Consider the following 18,277-nt stretch of genomic DNA (forward strand, 5'->3'; position numbering starts at 1 on the left):
AATTTGGAGACAAAATATTCAAGCCACTTGTCAAAGTCCATTTTGGATGTGCGTTAGAAGGAATTTTGCAGTGTTGTAAAAAGGAAAATTCTCAAGAGATTGTGCTCTATGCATTAGTCATGTCAATGAAGTGTGTTCAATTCAATATAGGGAAATATGTTTCGGTGAGCTTTCAGGGCTATTCCAAAAGTTTTGGTGAGATTTTAGAGGTCTTTCTAAAAAAATTTGTGAGCTTTTAGGGCTACAATATCACCAAAATTTTGGTTGATTACTAAAATCTCACCATACAAAACTCACCAAAAGATATTCCCCAAAAAGGAGCTAATAACATTGCATGATATTGCAAGGAACTAAATTACCATGCGAGTCCTTTCAAATACAATTGAACTTTTTACAAAGTTGGATGTCCAAGTCTCCTCATCTTTTTTTAAAAATGGTAACAATAGACATCTCTTATGTACTTTCCAATTTTAATGGTTCTTCAATACATGTATATTTGTAAGGGTCCTTTTCCCTCCAAAAAACTTAATAATGGTGTCAATATGCACCTTGTTGGCAATTGTTTTTTATTTTGTATTACCACCTCTACTTTTTCTACATGTCCTCTTCATCAACAAACACCACAATCACTTAGATTCTCATGGAATGAGGGATTCTTCTTTGCAAATCTCATTGTGTCTCTATAATGGTTCGGCTTCATTTTGAGGATATGACCCAAAACAAGTGCTATAATTCCGATATGATTCACATGGTTGGACATGCACATTTTCTTATTTTCCACCACGTCTCCTACTGGAGTATCAAAAAACACACATCTGCTTGCTCCCATTGCATGTGAATTTTTTGGATTGGTATAAAACTTTGTATACACCTTAATATTATTTTACTTTAAGGCACAGGCAAAGTATCATGCCCATCAGACACTCTTTGCATGGTTGGGCATGCTTATTTCCTTGTTTTCCACCGCGTCTCATACCTGAGTATAAAGAAACATGCATCTGCTTGCTCCCAATGCATGTGCCTTTGTTGGATGGGTATGCACATATCTTAATCTTATTTACTTTGAGGCCCGTGTAAATCATTTGGCATGCTTATTTTCTTGTTTTGCACTACGTCTCATACCTAAGTATAAAAAATAATGCATCTGCTTGTTCCCATTCCATGCGCCTTTGTCGGCGGATGGATATGATGCTTTACACACAACTTAATATTATTCACTTTAAGGCCCTTGCAAATTATATTTCCCATTGGACACCATTTATATAATTGTGTATGTTTAATTTCTTGTTTTCCACTACATCTCATACTACCCAAGTATCAAAAAATATGCATCGGCGTGGTCCTTTTGGAAGTGACCTTCTCATATGGATACAATCTTTTGCACAAACACACTTTAAAATTATTCACTTTAAAGCCCATTCAAAGTGTCATGACCATACGATGTCATTTGCATTGTCGAACATGCATATTTTCTTGTGTCCCCACCACGTCTTATATGTGAGTGTTAAAAAATATACATCGATGTGGTCCTATCGCATGTGCCTTTATTGGTTGGGTACAAAACTTTGCACACATCTTAATCTTATTTATTTTAAATTCCATGCAAAGTATCATTCACATGGTTGGACATTCATATTTTCTTATTTTGCACTACGTATCATTCATGAGTGTAAAAGAATATGCATCATCATGGTCCTATCGCATGTGCCTTTGTTGGATGGATACGATACTTTTCATGTGCCACAATATTATTTACATTAAGGACCATGCAAAGTATCATGCCCATCCGATATCATTTGCATGGTTGGACATGCTTATTTTCTTATTTTCCCACTACATCTCATACATGAGTATCAAAAAACACGCATCATTGTGCTACTATCATCTGTGCCTTTATGAGATGGGTATGATACTTTGCATATGCCTTAATATTATTGAATTCAAGATGAGTGCAAAGTATCATACCCATCAGACACTATTTGTAGTGTTTGGGCATGCTTATTTTCTTGTTTTCCATCGTGTGTCATACTGGAGTATGAAAAGTTACACATCTACTTGCTCCCACTGCATGTGCCTTTGTAGGATCAATACAAAACTTTTCAAACACCTTAATCATATTCATTTTAAGTACCTTTTAAAGTATCTTGGCCATTGAACACTGTTTTCATGGTTAAGCATGCTTATTTTCTTATTTTGCACTGCACCTCATACTTGAGCATAAAAAAAATATGCATCTACTTGCTCCCATTACACAGGCATTTTTTGGATGGGTACAATATTTTGCACATGCCTTCATTTGATTTCCTTTAAGGCCCATGAAAGTGATCATACCCATTGGACACTATTTGCATCATTGGGCATGCTTATTTTCTTGTTTTCCACCACGTCTCATCCCGGAGTATCAAAAATATGGATCTACTAGCTCCCATCGCATGTGGATTTGTTTGATGGGTATGATATTGTTCACCACCCTAATATCATTGTATTTCTTTTATGGATATTATACTCTTGATGACCATAATCTCATTTAATTTTAACACCTATGCAAAGTATCATTACCTTCGCATGGTTGGACATGCATATTTTCTTGTTTTCCACCGCATTGCATACCGAAATATTAAAAAAAAGCATGTGCTTGCTCCTATTGCATGTGCCTTTTTTGGATGGGTATGACACTTTGCACACACCTTAATATTATTTTACTTTAAAGACCAAGAAAAGTATCATGCCCATCGAGCACTCTTTGCATGGTTTGGCATGCTTATTTTCTTGTTTTCCACTATGTCTCATACCTGAGTATAAAAAAATATGCATATACTTGCTCTCAATGCATGCACATTTGTCGGATGGGTATGATACTTTTCACATATCTTAGCTTATTCACTTTCAAGCCTATGCAAGTGGTTGGCTATGCTTATTTTGTTGTTTTCCACTACGTCTCATACCTGAGTATAAAAAAATATGCACCTGCTTGCTCCCATCACATGCATTTTTGTCAAATAGATATGATACTTTGCACACACTTTAATATTATTCACTTTAAGGCCTGTGCAAATTATATTTCCCATCTTAAAGTGTTTGAATAATTGGGTATGATTATTTTCTTGTTTTCCACCACGTCTCATACTTGAGTATTAAAAAATATGCATCGGCGTGGTCCTATCACATGTGACCTTGTCATATGGGTACAATACTTTTCACACACCTTAAAAGTGTTCACTTTAAGACTTGTACAAAGCGTCATGCCCATATGATATAATTTACATGGTCTAACATGCATATTTTCTTTTTCCCCCACCACGTCTTATACATGAGTATCAAAAAATATGCATCGACGTGGTCTTATCACATGTGCCTTTATTGGATGGGTAAAAGACTTTGAACATGTCTTTATCATTTTTAGTTTAAGTCCTGTGCAAAGTTTCATGCCCATATGATATCATTCGCATGGTTGGACATTCATATTTTCTTATTTTTCACCGCATCTCATACATGAGCATAAAAAAATATGTGTCATCGTGGTACTCTTGCATGTGCCTTTTTTAGATGGGTATGATACTTTTCACATGCCATAATCTCATTTACTTTAATTCCCATGCAAAGTATCATGCCCATTCGATATCATTTGACATGCTTATTTTCCTATTCGGCACTATGTTTCATATATGAGTATCAAAAATTATGCATCATCGTGCTCCTATCGCATGTGTGTTTGTATGGTGGGCATGCTACTTTACACATGCCTTAATCTTATTCACTTTATGGTGCATGAAAAGTATCATACCCATCAAAAACTGTTTGCATCGTTGTGCATGCTTATTTTCTTGTTTTCCATCGCATCTCATATCGGAGTATGAAAAGTTACACATCTGCTTGCTCCCATCTCACATGCCTTTGTAGGATCAATTAAAAAAATTTCACACAACCTAATTGTATTCATTTTAAGTACCTTTCAAAGTATCATGGCCATCGAACACACCATTTTCATGGTTAAGCATGCTTATTTTCTTGTTTTCCATTGCATCTCATACCTAAACATCTAAAAATATGCATCTGCTTGCTCCCAGCATGTGCCCTTTTTGGATGGGTACAATACTTTTCACATGCCTTAGTATTATTTCCTTTAAGTCTAGTGAAAATTATCATACCCATTGGACACTGTTTGCATTGTTGGTTATCTTCCACCGTGGTGGCATCTCATTTTGTAGTATGAAATATACAAATCTGCTTGCTCCCATCGCATGTGCATTTGTTTGATGGGTATGATAATTTGAACCACCCTAATCTTATTAAATTAAAAACCTGTGAAAGGCATCATTCCCATCCAATAGCATTCACATGGTTGGACATGCACATTTTCTTGTTTTCCACCGCTCTCATATTGGACTATAACAAAATATGCATTTGCTTTCTCCCATTGCATGCCCCTTTTTGGATGGGTACGAAACATTTGACACACCTTAATATTAATTAATCTATCTCCCAAGAAAAATTGCATGTCCATTGGACACTCTTTGCATGGTTGGGCATGCTTATTTTCTCGTGTTCCACCGCATCTTATACCTGAGGATAAAAAAATATGCATTTTCTTTCTCCCTCGCATGTGCATTTATCAGATGGATATGGGATGGATATACACACACCTTAATCTTATTCACTTTAAAGTCCATGAAAATCATTGTACCCATTGGACACCATCTGCATCATTAGACATGCTGCTTCTTTTTTCCCACCGCATCTCATTTCAGAGTATCAAAAAATACGCATGTGCTTGCTCCCATCGCATGTGCCTTTGTCCAATGGGTACGATACTTTGCATATTGATTATTATTATTCACTTTGGCAACTGTGTAAAGTGTCCTTCCCATCCGATATCATTCAAATGGTTGGACATGCTCATTTTCTTCTTTTCCACTACGTCTTATACATGAGTATAAAAAAATTCGGTGTGGTCGCATCGCATATGCCTTTGTCAAATAAGTACAATACTTTGCACACACATTAATATTATTAAATTTAAATCCCATGCAAAGCATTTCTCCCATCGTATGCAATCTTTTTATATCGGTACGATACTTTTCACATGCCCCAGTATTACACATAGCTGGTCTAAATAAATGTGTTTGGGACCTAGGGCTAAACCATGAGGAATCTTTAGAAGGGTACGTAGTAACCCTCTTGTAGCACAGGCACAAATGTTTAGAAAGGATCTTGGGATCTGGTATACAAGGGAATCGGTATCTATATCAGCAAACAAATGTTAATCCCTGGGTTGATAGTGCCTATAAGCATTCACTACATGTCATAAGCTCACTAGAGGTTCACTCAATTGATGGGCTGAGATATGAAAGATGTTCATATCTCATCCACACAACTCCCATGAAGCTTTATGATTACGGTAACACAGTGGTAAGGAGATGTAGTGCAAAGTACATTCATGAATTTTTTCTAACGATGATCAACTATACCTGACCTTTACTGCTCAATGTATTGTGCCATCCTATTTGTGTACACAACCTCCCTATCCAATGAAAAATACAAGGAATATAAAAGGCGCCTTATAGATTTTTGTTGGTCGACTCTTGGGCATTCGTGATAGATGGCTAGGGGTGTATGGAAAACTTCATTGAGGGGAACTGATAGGCCCATCTTGGCAGACACTTTGGGGTCACATGTCAATCTTAAATCTCATGAAAATTACCTGTATAATCTGTGCACTCATCCCTATGCACACTATATGCACTTAGCGATGGGCTACAAAAACAAAAGTAGCTCGTGGCATTTGAACCATTGGGGCTTCTGGGACCCCCTACATCTAATGGATGTAGACAATCAAAGAAGTTGGGCTATTTGGTCGAGTATTTTGCAAAAAACAAATAGTAGAATGATTGTCTAGGCAGCAAAAAATGTGAATGTTGCTTTACTTCTTGTTTTATGAGACATTAGTCTATACCTCTTGCTCTTGCTTCTTGAACACCTAGAAGGAAGGCTATGGAGTAGAGAAAATCGTCAACTCAAAAGGAACGCCTGGTAGGAAGGTTACAGAGTAGGAACGAGCTCCAACTCAAAATAAAAAGGCAAGCAGATGGCCATCTCCAAAATTTCTCCTACAATTGAGAGTTGACAGGCATTGTTTCTGTGTCTAAAAGGTATGTAGATAGAAATCAGACCTTTGTAAGACAACAAAATAAGGTGATGGCATATGTCGCATATTGATCGAACCTCTATGGGAGCCATCTAAGGCCATCGTGACCTAGCACTATGTTTTTCTATGCGCCATTAGTGCTTGAGCCTTATAAATTCAATGATTAGCACTTGAGCCTTCTTGGGTAAAGGTCTGAGTAGAGTAGATAGTGAACTATAAAAGCATGACTTGTTTGAACGGCAGACTAGAGTCTTTTCCACACTCTCCTCCCATACTTTTCATAGCTTAGTAAAGATTCTCTCCAACCTTGTTGGGCTCCACGGATGGTTATCCACTATCCCTGTAGTTAAAGCATAAGCTACAAGTGAGCACTGAGCTACTTCAACCCGCTTTAAGCAGTTTGTGAGTGTTAATCCTCATTAGAGAACAACCACCTCCTTGAATTCAACCAGTTATCTCCATTATGCTTGGCCCCCATGGTTAGTGGTCTGCTATCTCAATCATCAGTACTCCTTAATGCTCCATAAGGCTTTGGAAAATGGTGGTCCAAGCATCTTGGCAACTACCCATGATGTGGGTATTAGTCAAATTATACTTATGTAGATAATGCCAACAATTTTCCCTTCACCTCTTATTTAACTTCATATGACTGTTCACTTTAGAAAGTGAAAGTAAAATTAAAGGTATTGATCACTCTTTTTGCCTCTTTTATTAAAGGTGATCTCTTAATACTCCCTACTGTTGGAGAGTCTCATAGACCTCCTCATGGACCATAGTTCCTCTAATACATTATTTACATTGTGGCTCCACCCTACTTGTAAGCTAAGAAGGGGTGGGGTCTGGTGGTCTTCAATCTCCCACATTATTGGAGCACTACCTTGATAGAGACAATACATGAATCTCCCATGGCTCTTTTATAGGGGTAATTCTGTATACTCTTGGCCCATGATGCCATGGGCCTTCATAGACATCAATAAGTTAGGACACTTTATTATGCTCCCAAGCAATGTAACATAAGGGTAAAGTAGGAAATTCCATATGTGGATTTTGTCATGTAAAGTTCTAATAATTCCTATAATACAAGCAACACTCTTGTCGACCCAACGAATTAATGATAATTTGTTTATACTACCCATCAAATATGTACCTATAACACACTTCATAAGCTATAAGATGTAACCCCAAGTGGAATCACTATCTCCACATGCCAACTAATCATGGGAGGGCAGGTGGAATCATTATCTCCTCATGCACAATATCAAGGATCATAAGGGAATTATCAAATTTAATACAAGACCAATAAGGTCCTATACATAATCCCCATGCAAGGACACTGCAAGGATCCCCAAGGGGATCTTTGTGTGTGTGTGTGTCTTAAAAAGTCCCATCAATAATTGAAGCATAAAATGAATTCCATCAATTGGATGATAAAAAGTAAAAAATAGGAGAACATATAAGTAAAAAATGTGGGATATCTAAGTTGAAAAGTGCAACAACTGGAGTTTGCAGAAAATTCCACCAAAATTAAGAATTTTTAATAATATTGAGTTTGAAAAACACAATATTGAAAAAAGATGTTGAATCCTTACGTAGTCCAGGTTCCGAGGTCAGGGTTCACTTACGTGCCACTATCCAAACAAACTAGGTGTTAGAACATCATACTAAAGTTTGGGTAGACAGGTAATGCCTATTTTCTTCGGCTTGTTATCGCTTTACCTAAGAATATAGACAACCATATGGATTCTTAGATAATACTTTAAAAAAAGTTCAAGTCACAAGTGGAATAAGTAGAAAATGAGTGCATGGGTTGAGAAGGGATTTAGAGGAGGTATGGAAGAATTAGAATGCTTAGTGGGTAGGGTGGTTAGGGATACATAAAACAATAATTCATAGTTGGGGAAGTATACATGTGTGTGTGTGTGGCCCACCCCCAACCTAGAGGGTAAGACCACATGGTTGGGAGTAAGCCCACCATGTGGAACTTACTCCCCACCTACTCATAATAAGTGAATAAAAGTGGATCGGTATGATAAATGTCAAAATGAAAAAATGATGCCAATAGTAAATGCTTAAACCACTTCTGCAAAATAGATATAAAGGTTAGTAAAAAATAAGGCAAATCACAAAATAACTAGAGATTATCCATGCTAAAGAATTATCCAATGGATGTGAATCAACTGTATGACACTAGCCTGCAAGCAAAGGCTAGTTGGGAAATCAAAGTGTGTGTTTAGATTAAAATGTCCCATCAATAATTAAGCCATACAATTAATTCCATCAATTGGATAAAAGGTAAAAAATAGGGGAACATATAAGGAAATAATGTTTGAGACACTAAGTTGAAAAATGCAACAACTAGAGTTTGCAAAAATTTCCACCAAAATTAAGAATTTTTAATAATATTGAGTTTGACAAACACAATATTGAAAAAAATGTCGAATCCTCAGGTAGTCCAAGTTTCGAGTTCAAGGTCCACTTACTTGCCACCATCCAAACAAGCTAGGTGTTAGAACATGATAGCTACATTTGGATAGATAGATAATGGTTGTTTTCCCCAGCTTGTTATCACTTACCTAAGAATATAGACAACCATAGGATTACTAGATAGTTAAAAAGCAATTTAAGTCACAAGTGGAGTAAGGAGTGAATGAATGCATGGGTTGATAAGGAATTAGTGGAGGTATGGGGGGATTAGTGTGCTTGGTGTGTGGGGTGGTTAAAACAAAAGCCTTAAAGGGGAGATTTCATGAGGGGTACATAAAATAATAATTCATAGTTGGGGAAGTATACATGTGTGTGTGTGTGTGTGTGTGAGAGAGAGAGAGAGAGAGAGAGAGAGAGAATTTAATAAGGATTTGACATAATTTATATGGTGTGACATGCACCTTTCCTCGAGCATTTAAAAGTCCACATTTCTAGGCTTTTACTATACGTTTTCATGTCCAATGGTCATGTAATATTATAGGAGGAGCTTTTTCTAATGAGACCCATGTATTGGAAAATTTTCATTTGAGTGAGGTTCATGTACTCAAAAAACTTCATAAGGGCTTGACATTGTCTATATGGTGGGTCATGCACATTTTCTCATTTTTGACCCCGCATGGTGAATGAGTGTAAAATTTGAAAATTATTGTGCTTTTACCACATGCATATGTGTAGGAGCCCTATTTTGAGTAAAAAATTTTACTGAGGCCTTGTTTTATTAAGATCCATGTATTATAAGATTTCCATAAGAATCAAACCTCATTTCTTTGGTGGGAAATGCACATTTTATTAGTATCTAGTATGCATGGTGCATAAGATAGATTTTTTTGGGCATATTTTACAATAAATCTTTAGGGGATCAATTTGGTTATTTGTAGAGCACCTTATATGTGGAAGAGAAATCCTAAATTCATTTTGCGCCTCAAAAGAAAGTAGGTGGATCTAAATGGATAAAGCAGGTGGTATTGGAGGAAGATAAGGAATCATAGGCAAGGGACAAGAGGAGGAGGACGTCCAATATAGAGGGACATAGACAAGAGGCCATGAGCCATGTGCAGGTTAATTGGTGCTCACTCCAAGGTAAAGAGGCACAAAAAACTAGGTGTAAAGGCACTATAATAAAGTAGGAGATTCCAAAACACTATCCATAATCGAATTCCTAGTGCTACATTTCAACATGTTGTACATAAGATTGCATATAATGACAAGTTGAATGTGCACTTCAGTACATGCACTATGGAAGCACTCTAGGAGGCTATAGGGCAAATGAGAGTTGGTCTTTTTGAAGATGCTAACTTGTGTGCCATCCACATAAAGCACGGCCTCCCCTTGTCTCCCCTTGTCTCCCCTTGCAAAGTGCCAACTTGTTATCCTTGTCTCCCCTTGCAAAGTGTCTCCCCTCGGTTGACCCCTCCCTTAGGCCATAGATTCTATGTATACCTTGCCCTTAGAGGCACCTTATAGGATATATCAATATAATTTCTCAAGGGGTAGATGAAGGAATTTGATTGTGGTGTACAAGCAAAAGTTCATCGAGATGGCATGTTCTTCTTGAACCCCAAAACCCACCATGGTGCAAATTTGGCCATTTTGACACCCTCTAAATGACCAAATTCACACCGTGCTCAAGTAGAACATGCAACCCTCATAACTTTCACTCCTGTGTTGTAGTTAGATTCCTTCTAGGTTTGCCAAAACTGGTCATTAGAGTGGCCAAACTTGGCTGAGAGCATTTATTAACTTGGACTTTTATGAGAGTTCCCTAAATTGAATTTAAAGTAGTAGATGCAATATCGAACAACACTTACTCAGATGTAACATGATGAGAATAGTAGAGCAACTATTAGATTTATGCTATAACTCTGATTTTAGAGATTTTTAGTATAAAAACCAAGAGCATGAGTAGCTCTGGAAGAGTTGACCAAACAAATAAGGTCTAATGTCACCCAATCCTTCAAATTTGAAGCAAAGGATCCTAAAATATTGTTGAGAAGTCGACATAGTCATAATTTTGCAGCTACTTTCTATTCAAAGAAGGAAAGAGATAGGTTTTTATACAAAAGATTCAGGTCTCTTGTGGAGGTAGCATATTCAATAGTCCAGATTTACAAAAGCTATGCTACCTTTTTTGCAAGGATTAGAACATGATTAAAAAACATATGTCTATATTACAATTTCTCAATTCAAGCACAAAGAGACTTCATAGATTATCTGCCATAGCATTGTCTTGTTCTATGCCTCCTATTCCAATGTTGATTTATCTTGAATTTTTTCGTATTTGATTGCAAGAGATCAATGCTTCTTCAATAGTGGGCTGTATAGTAGGTACTAGGTCATAAAGCGGCATATTTCAATGTAGCTAATGTCATGACTGGATAATCTTCCATTATTTTCTCCTCTAATCCAATTGGGATCTTTGACATTGGTGTTAACATCAAAACCACAAAGCACACCCAATGCCTTATCCTCCCTCAAACCAAAAAGGACATCAATGTCATGGAGAAATAGGTACTAGTGTCCATAAAAAATGAGTGGGGATAGTAACCATGATTTTATTGCTAGGTCGAAGGAAGTTGTCTCTGAGGTGGATGACAAATCCATGCTAGATGGGGGCTCCAAAGGAAGCATCTTAAAGTAGGTCCAAGGCTTTCAGGTACTTCCCTCTCTGTGCTTCCTAGTCAAGAGGCTCTTCCATGTATAGGTTAGATTCATTTTAAGGGAGAAGGAAATAAGGAGAACTCATAGAGAGAGTGTTTTTGGGTGAGACTCTTGTTCTTATTGTCTTCTTGGAGAAGGAAAATAAAGGTCATCTCCTAGGATAGGAACCTATTGTGTGTGTACCTGATGATCCCTAATCTTAGAATTGACATCGAGATCTACACACCTAAATCCATCATTTGTAAGACTTGCACAAAAATGAGCTAGATGCTTCCCAAATTTGGATTCCTCATTGTATAGGAACTTGAGGTAATCTATGGGAACCCATATTTTCATAGACTCACCAAGTTGATATGCACAATCCATCTTCCATATCTGTGATGACTTTGAACTCATGCTTGGCTCCCATGTATATCCCTAGGACATCTAAGACCTTGTCAAACATGGGAAGTATCCACTCTTCCCTATCAATAAATCACGTCTATAAGATGAACTCATGGAATGTAGCTCTCATTGTTTAGCCATGGATAACACAGTCAATGCTCTAGGATGGTTGCTAGGGCAATCGAGGGAGTGAGGTACTACTAAGATTGGGAGAACTATGACTCAAGAATAATGAAACCAACAAGTGAAATTGAAAGTGCCTCTTTTACCCATATATATACAAAAACTCATAAATCTACATTATAAAAATAAATGTCAAATACTATTTGAAAAATTTGGACATGAAACCATACAATAAAAATATCAAAATAAATTGCACTGCTATTTTCTACGACCTCAAATTCCTGAAGCAAAGACATGTAATTACCCTAGTCAAGCACATTGTTTATTATCTTTAATGTGGTAAGAGGGTTGAAATTGGCATTGTTCATGCACTTTTCTCCAGGGTTGTTTACCTTTTCATGATTTAAGGTAAAGTTTAAGGACTATTGAGAGAAGATAACTATAGATTTGGCATGATATGTATACGTAACAATTACATTGTCCTTACATGCATGACATTGAAAAGCACATTACCCTCATCCGACTTGGTTCTCCAATTCATCCCAGTCAAACCTTCAAGAACATTTCCATCTACATGCTTGCATGACAGCAAAGGTTTTGTTCTATGCATCTATACATTTTAAAAACTAGAAATAAAAATTTGTTGAGGTAGAAACCAAGACAACCTTGTCCATTTGGAGCTAAATGTGAAGTTCATGACATGCTCACATCCTTTGTGATCTTGTCGTTATACAATTGCAATGTTCTTGAGTCCACCATGCTCTAATCCATATCTTGGAGTCCTGATGGTGCAATGCTTGGAAAATCACCATAGCTTGATATTGTCCTTGGAGCAATGTACATTGCATTATACCAATACACATTTCTCTTTCATAAACATGAAGACTTCTCTCCATCATGCATTTTCTTGCTTAAATCCTCATGAATGGCAGTGAATTTACCTATGAAAGACTCCACTAGTTTCTACTCCTCAAAATCCAATGGAAATATATCCACCACGAATGTCTCTTCCAAATTCAACATAAAATTTCCAAATGAACTTATTACACTCATAGATAAAGAAGGTATACAAAGAGAATGACTTACAATATGATGGTATTGTAGATTGATTGAGTGATGGAGGCAAGCACATGTTCTTTCCCATATAGGTGTGTTGCACCTTTACAAGCCATCCATCTTTCCAATCTTAAAGTTCAAAATGCAACCGTTTGACTCATGCAAAACATCACCTCTCTTTCTCTTAAGGAGTTTATGTGGACCCTTAGCAAATCTTTTCATGACTATCTAGTCATTCAAGTTGGCGCAAGGGATCCATTCATCTAGTGTATTTTTGGTGTTGTGGAACACACTAGAGGTCACAATATTGCATGCTCATGTAGTTCAATTTCTCACCATGCTTGTACGGCAATGAAGAGCTTGTAATAGGAGAAGATAAAGGAAGAGGGGGCACAAAAACAAGAATGGACCTTGAATACAAGGTAGGTGGATAGGGTGCATCTTAGAGAGAGAGAGAGAGAGAGAGAGAGAGAGAGAGAGAGAGGGGGGTAGCTCAATCAGTTTAGGGTAAGATTTAAAGTCCCTATTAAATCCTTTCCCATCTTGGTAAACACCCATTTGCTTGCCTTGCATGCTTCCTTTACTTTGGTGAGGTTGGTAGGGTTCATAGTTTCTTTGTTTGAGCTAGATTAGAGTAAGCTCCTCATTGGGGGCTAGGGTGATATAGCCCTGAAACCAAAAGATGGAGGGAGAAACAATTGGACCAGAGCAAACAAATAGAGGAGAGGAAAAGGGGCCCAACGTATAGTAGACCAAAGGAGGACGGGTATCCCGGGGGAGGGGACAAAGCAGTTGTAGGAGGAGGTGCAGCTAAAATTTTAAAAATTGGAGCTAAAATAGAATAGAGGAGAAGAGGGGGTAGACTTATAGTGTAGACATGAGGGCAGTTGCCTAAGAAGACAATCTCACCCCAAAGGGCCCACAGGGATTTCAAATGAGAGCTTGGGGTTGATCTGCCGAGCAGATGCACATGGGAGGAGGGTTGGTGGGGGGGGGGGATGGTTTGGGTGGTCCCCAGTGTATGAGAAATAGCCAATAAGGGCTTTTTGCATGACTGCCCGCCCTCCACCTCAACCATGGGATTGCCCCATAAAAGGGAGCACTCTCATTGATACCACCTCAAATTCCTCACTAATTTTTTGAAATTAGGAAATACTACTTGGAGGCCCTTTTGAGACCTTATTTCTCCCCTAACGAAAATACAACTTATGCATGTAACATAGACAACAAGATTTTTGTAGAGAGAGAGAGAGAGAGAGAGAGAGAGAGAGAGAGAGAGAATATGGAGAATAAATTTGTATTACTACAAATTGCTTGAGTGAAGAAGCATCAATGGCATGTTGGAGATCGTAAGGGTGAGAGAAAATGTATTTTGATAGGCTACGCAAGCTATCATTTTATAGCATTTGTTGTGTGGTCAATTGGTGGTCAAATTGATGGCTAGCCTTACCGAGTAAACCACCATCGAATATTCAAGAACCCATATCATCAAGTCAGGGGCTCGAGCCTCCAAACCCTAGCCACTAGTCCACCTTGGGATCCCCAATGCCAAGGTGGCCACTAGTCCACCGTGGGATCCCCATCCAAGGCATTACCTAAACCTTAGCTAATGCTTGTACCTCTGTCATCATCCCACACTTGGACTTTATCCAATATCTAAACCCCCAACCCACTGAGCATGCTACTCGGTGCCTTACCCTTATAGATTGGGGCTTATGGAGCTAGCTAGGATTCATGTAGCTATATGAGATTGCAACATTGATTTTTAACACCCTCTCTCAATGTCCACCCAAAGGTGAGCTTACCTCTTTGGTTTGGTGCTAAGTAGTTATGTAGGTCATAAATTGCTCTAACAAATCTCAACATTCTCTATTGTTGGATAATAGACCAGCTCAACTTCTCCATTTATAATGAGCTTGCACATGTAGTGACCTTGAATCTCAATGTGCTTCCAAGCACGGAACACATGATTCTTTGCAATCTTCATTGAACTCTAGTTGTCACAATGTAACTTTGTTGGCTGTGTATGGACTACTTCCGTGTCTTCGAAAGTACTTAACTAGACATCCTCACGAGACAAAACAAGCTACTATTTGCTTAGCACCAATTGAAGAAAGAGCAATAGTAGGTTGCTTCTAATTGATCTATTAGATAACTCTAAATTCAAGCAAAAAATAGTATCCCATCATGGATGTACTACTATCGATGTCTTTTGAGTCACAAAATTTGATCAAGGTCTTGCCCTCGACATAGTGATGCCATACTCCAAAGTACATTTGATGCATTTCAACACCCACACCCTTGCCTTCCGATGGTTCTCTCAAGGTTTTGTGGAAATCACTCTCAAGAAAACAATTGCATTGCTTATATGTGTTGCACAAATGAATGAGATATTAATGATGACATTATCCCTATTGTCATAAGGACAATTACAATATACTTGCCTTGCTCAAACAAAAACATATAATTTAACATATAATCACAAGTGCATTACAAGTTTAATGGCATCATGACATCATGCTTTCTCACTTGATGCTCTTCTCCCTTTTTGAGCATACAACCCTAGGTTGGCTAGGGAACGATCGTAAGTACGATCATGGATAGCTCACAAAACTAAGTCCAACTTGGGAATAATTTTCCTCCACATAGGCTATGTGTTGGTAATGCTTTACGATTAATGGCAATTTTCATTACTAAAAACCTACTCCAATTGGAAAAAAAGGTTTAACTTATCTTTAGGCTTGGCAAGATTCCTTGCTCAAGAAATTGTTGAAATGAAGTGCAATACGATATTAGTTTTTGAAACATATAATAAGAGGTTTTAAAAGAATTCTCACTCAAGAAGCTCACAAGACTTACTTAAAGAATGGACACTTTATTGCAAAGTAACATAGAAAAATTTACTTAGGATAATTGTTTTCGAACTAGAATAGCTGTGGAAACCTTCTTGTAACAATTCCTTGCAAAGCATGGCGCCCCCTTGGTTCTTATGCTTCTCCAACCTTGAAAAACCCTTAGGATACACATTGTAGGCCAATGCACATATCCTTAATTTCAATATACTTGGAAAAATGCCCTAGATCCCCCCTACATTTTGCTAGCACATAATTTAAATTATAAATACCTTAGTATTGCTCTCCCAATAACAACAAACCATCATCCAGGTCCATGCCATGGACTTTGCCTTGCCTTACACATGAAGACCTTAAGTCTACTTTTGAAATTAGATGTGGCATAGAAGCAACACTTCATATTAACGTCCGTCCACAAAGTAGGACAGGATACAATACCAAAAGGTTCTCATCAAGCACTTCTAGATCTGTGAGTGCTCCACCCGAGCATATGCAAACGGACAAAAAGGAAACATCCCAAAATGCAAAAAAGATACTTCATGTTTTTCCCGCATACGATCGCACATACACTAGCTAAGCAACCACCATGCAAAACGCTCGCCATCCAGATTCCACCTAACGATAGGCTACAAAGCATCGTCCTGCCTTAGAGGACTGGATGACGAGTTTTCAAGTACAAATCGATATTAAGCCTTTGCAGGAAGTGCCTGGTAGTCCCCGGATCTTGGGAACCAGGCTGGTGTAGGAATCATTCCTCTAAGCATAGCCCAATAAATCGCAAATGCGATTAAGGCAAGCACAACCACCGCCGCCAAGACGATCAGCACGATGTAACCAGCTCCAAGGCCAACTCTACCTGCATCAACATAAGGGCGATCGAGCTCAAACATGCCGACAGCATTACTATGATCATTTGGACTTCAACACATACCTGGCGTACCCCGAGTAACGTATAGCAGATACGTCGACGATAAATAACCATCGGCAGAAACATAAATTACAATCTCGACTCTGTCCCCATACTCTCCCAGCTGGAGAGCAGGGCTGGCCGATCCACTTTCAACGCTCGTGTCGTTGATGGCAACTTCGTAACCCGCGGATATCTGAAAATTGACAGGTGAATCTCGTCTCGTCAGCATCGTCGGTAAAGGACTCACACGCTATACTAATTACATGTTGAGTCGTGTTAGTGTGTAAATAGATATCTGTTCAGTCTATCGAGGCGCACCTCGTCCTCGGGCAAGGAAACAGTAACTTCAATCTCCGAGACACTGTACGCTACGGAGGCGCTGTAGTTAAAGGTGGATTCGCTGAAAGATGGTGTAAGAGTCCCAGCAGATAGTACAATGTCAGATAGGACTGCTGTTGAGGCAGGTGGAGGGGGAGGCGGGAAAGGCGATGGAGGTGGGGGTGGTGGAGATGGAGGAGGGGGGGACGGGGGAGGCGGATTGGAAGGTGGGGGAGGAGAAGGCGGTGGAGGAGAGGGGGGAGGGGGAGAGGGGGGTGGAGGAGAAGGCGGAGGGGGGGAAAGAGGAGGAGGGGAAGGAGGAGGCGGAGGAGGGGGTGGCGAGGGGGGAGGAGGTGAAGGCGGAGGTGGTGGTGAGGAGGGGGGTGGAGGGGAAGGGGGGGGAGGTGGCGATGGGGGGGGTGGGGAAGGTGGCGGTAGCGAGGGGGGAGGAGGCGAAGGGGGGGGAGGAGAAGGAGGAGGGGGGGGTGGAGGAGGAGGAGGAGGGGGGGGTGGAGAAGGAGGGGGGGGTGGAGAAGGAGGAGGTGGAGATGGAGGAGGAGGAGGGGGGGGTGGAGAAGGAGGAGGTGGAGATGGAGGAGGAGGAGACCCGGGAGGTGGAGGAGGAGGCGGCGGGCGCGGAGATGGCGGCGGAGGATACGATGGCGGCGGCGGAGAGGGAGGAGGCGGCGATGGTGAGGCGGGCGGTGGCGGCGACGCTTGCTGCCGTAAGGAAGTTCCGTCCAATCCCGTCGTTATTAGCGCCGGAACTTTGGACAGCCCTAGTATTTTGGCTGCCTCCACCCCACCTTCCACGTCTCCTCCGCCTCCAACCCACGGCAACTCCCACTCTTGCGCCTGCCCGCCTCCAGCAACAATATCATCGTCTTCTCCAGCATACAAGAAGCATCTCCCCGCCTGCCCAAATGCAAGGAGGAGCACGACGCACAGAAGCCATCTCCCCATGCTTGCTGCGGAACTCGCGTCTGTGGGTCGTGAATTTCCTTAGCTATACGAACAAGCTGGGCATTCAAACCTTCCTGCTACCGCTTGATAACGCAGGCAGGAGGGAGGCGCTTTGCCTTTAAATTGCAAAGTGGCGACTCATACCACCACCACCTCCTCCTTCTCCTTGTCCTGCTTCTCGCTGTCTGGACTCGTATAGCTCTAGCAATGAGCCCATCAAAAAGATGATCTGTATTCAGTAAAGGAGAGGAGAAGCTGCATGGTCTCTGGATTTATCGTACCGGGCCACAGACAAAAGATGTGCGGGCTTTACCAAGCAGCCCTTTAGAGGACAACTATCCGTTCTCGCAACACTGCATGGAGTAAAGCCTCATTGCTTCATCA

General features: G+C 39.8%; 1 protein-coding gene across 1 annotated transcript; it reads right to left on the reverse strand.

Moving 5' to 3' along the window:
• Nucleotides 1-16,080: 16,080 nt before the first annotated feature.
• LOC147896526 (uncharacterized) lies at nucleotides 16,081-18,277 on the reverse strand. Its single transcript, XM_087381777.1, has 3 exons — nucleotides 16,931-18,277; nucleotides 16,634-16,805; nucleotides 16,081-16,558 (listed from the first exon to the last, which is right to left on the reverse strand). The coding sequence occupies exons 1-3, from the start codon at nucleotides 17,891-17,893 to the stop codon at nucleotides 16,389-16,391; spliced, it is 1,305 nt and encodes a 434-aa protein (XP_087237903.1). The 5' UTR covers nucleotides 17,894-18,277; the 3' UTR covers nucleotides 16,081-16,388.

Source organism: Dipteris shenzhenensis, chromosome 11 (genome assembly GCF_047967505.1).
Source record: "Dipteris shenzhenensis isolate YYH24624 ecotype China chromosome 11, Dip_SZ_1.0, whole genome shotgun sequence".
Taxonomy (NCBI): domain Eukaryota; kingdom Viridiplantae; phylum Streptophyta; class Polypodiopsida; order Gleicheniales; family Dipteridaceae; genus Dipteris; species Dipteris shenzhenensis.

Excerpts from the sequence above, each read along its gene's own strand:
- LOC147896526 (XM_087381777.1), bottom strand. The coding sequence starts at position 17,893 with ATGGGGAGATGGCTTCTGTGCGTCGTGCTCCTCCTTGCATTTGGGCAG. Across the intron at positions 16,806-16,930 it reads TTTCCTTGCCCGAGGACGAG|ATATCCGCGGGTTACGAAGT; the intron begins GTGCGCCTCGAT and ends GTCAATTTTCAG. Across the intron at positions 16,559-16,633 it reads CGTTACTCGGGGTACGCCAG|GTAGAGTTGGCCTTGGAGCT; the intron begins GTATGTGTTGAA and ends ATGTTGATGCAG.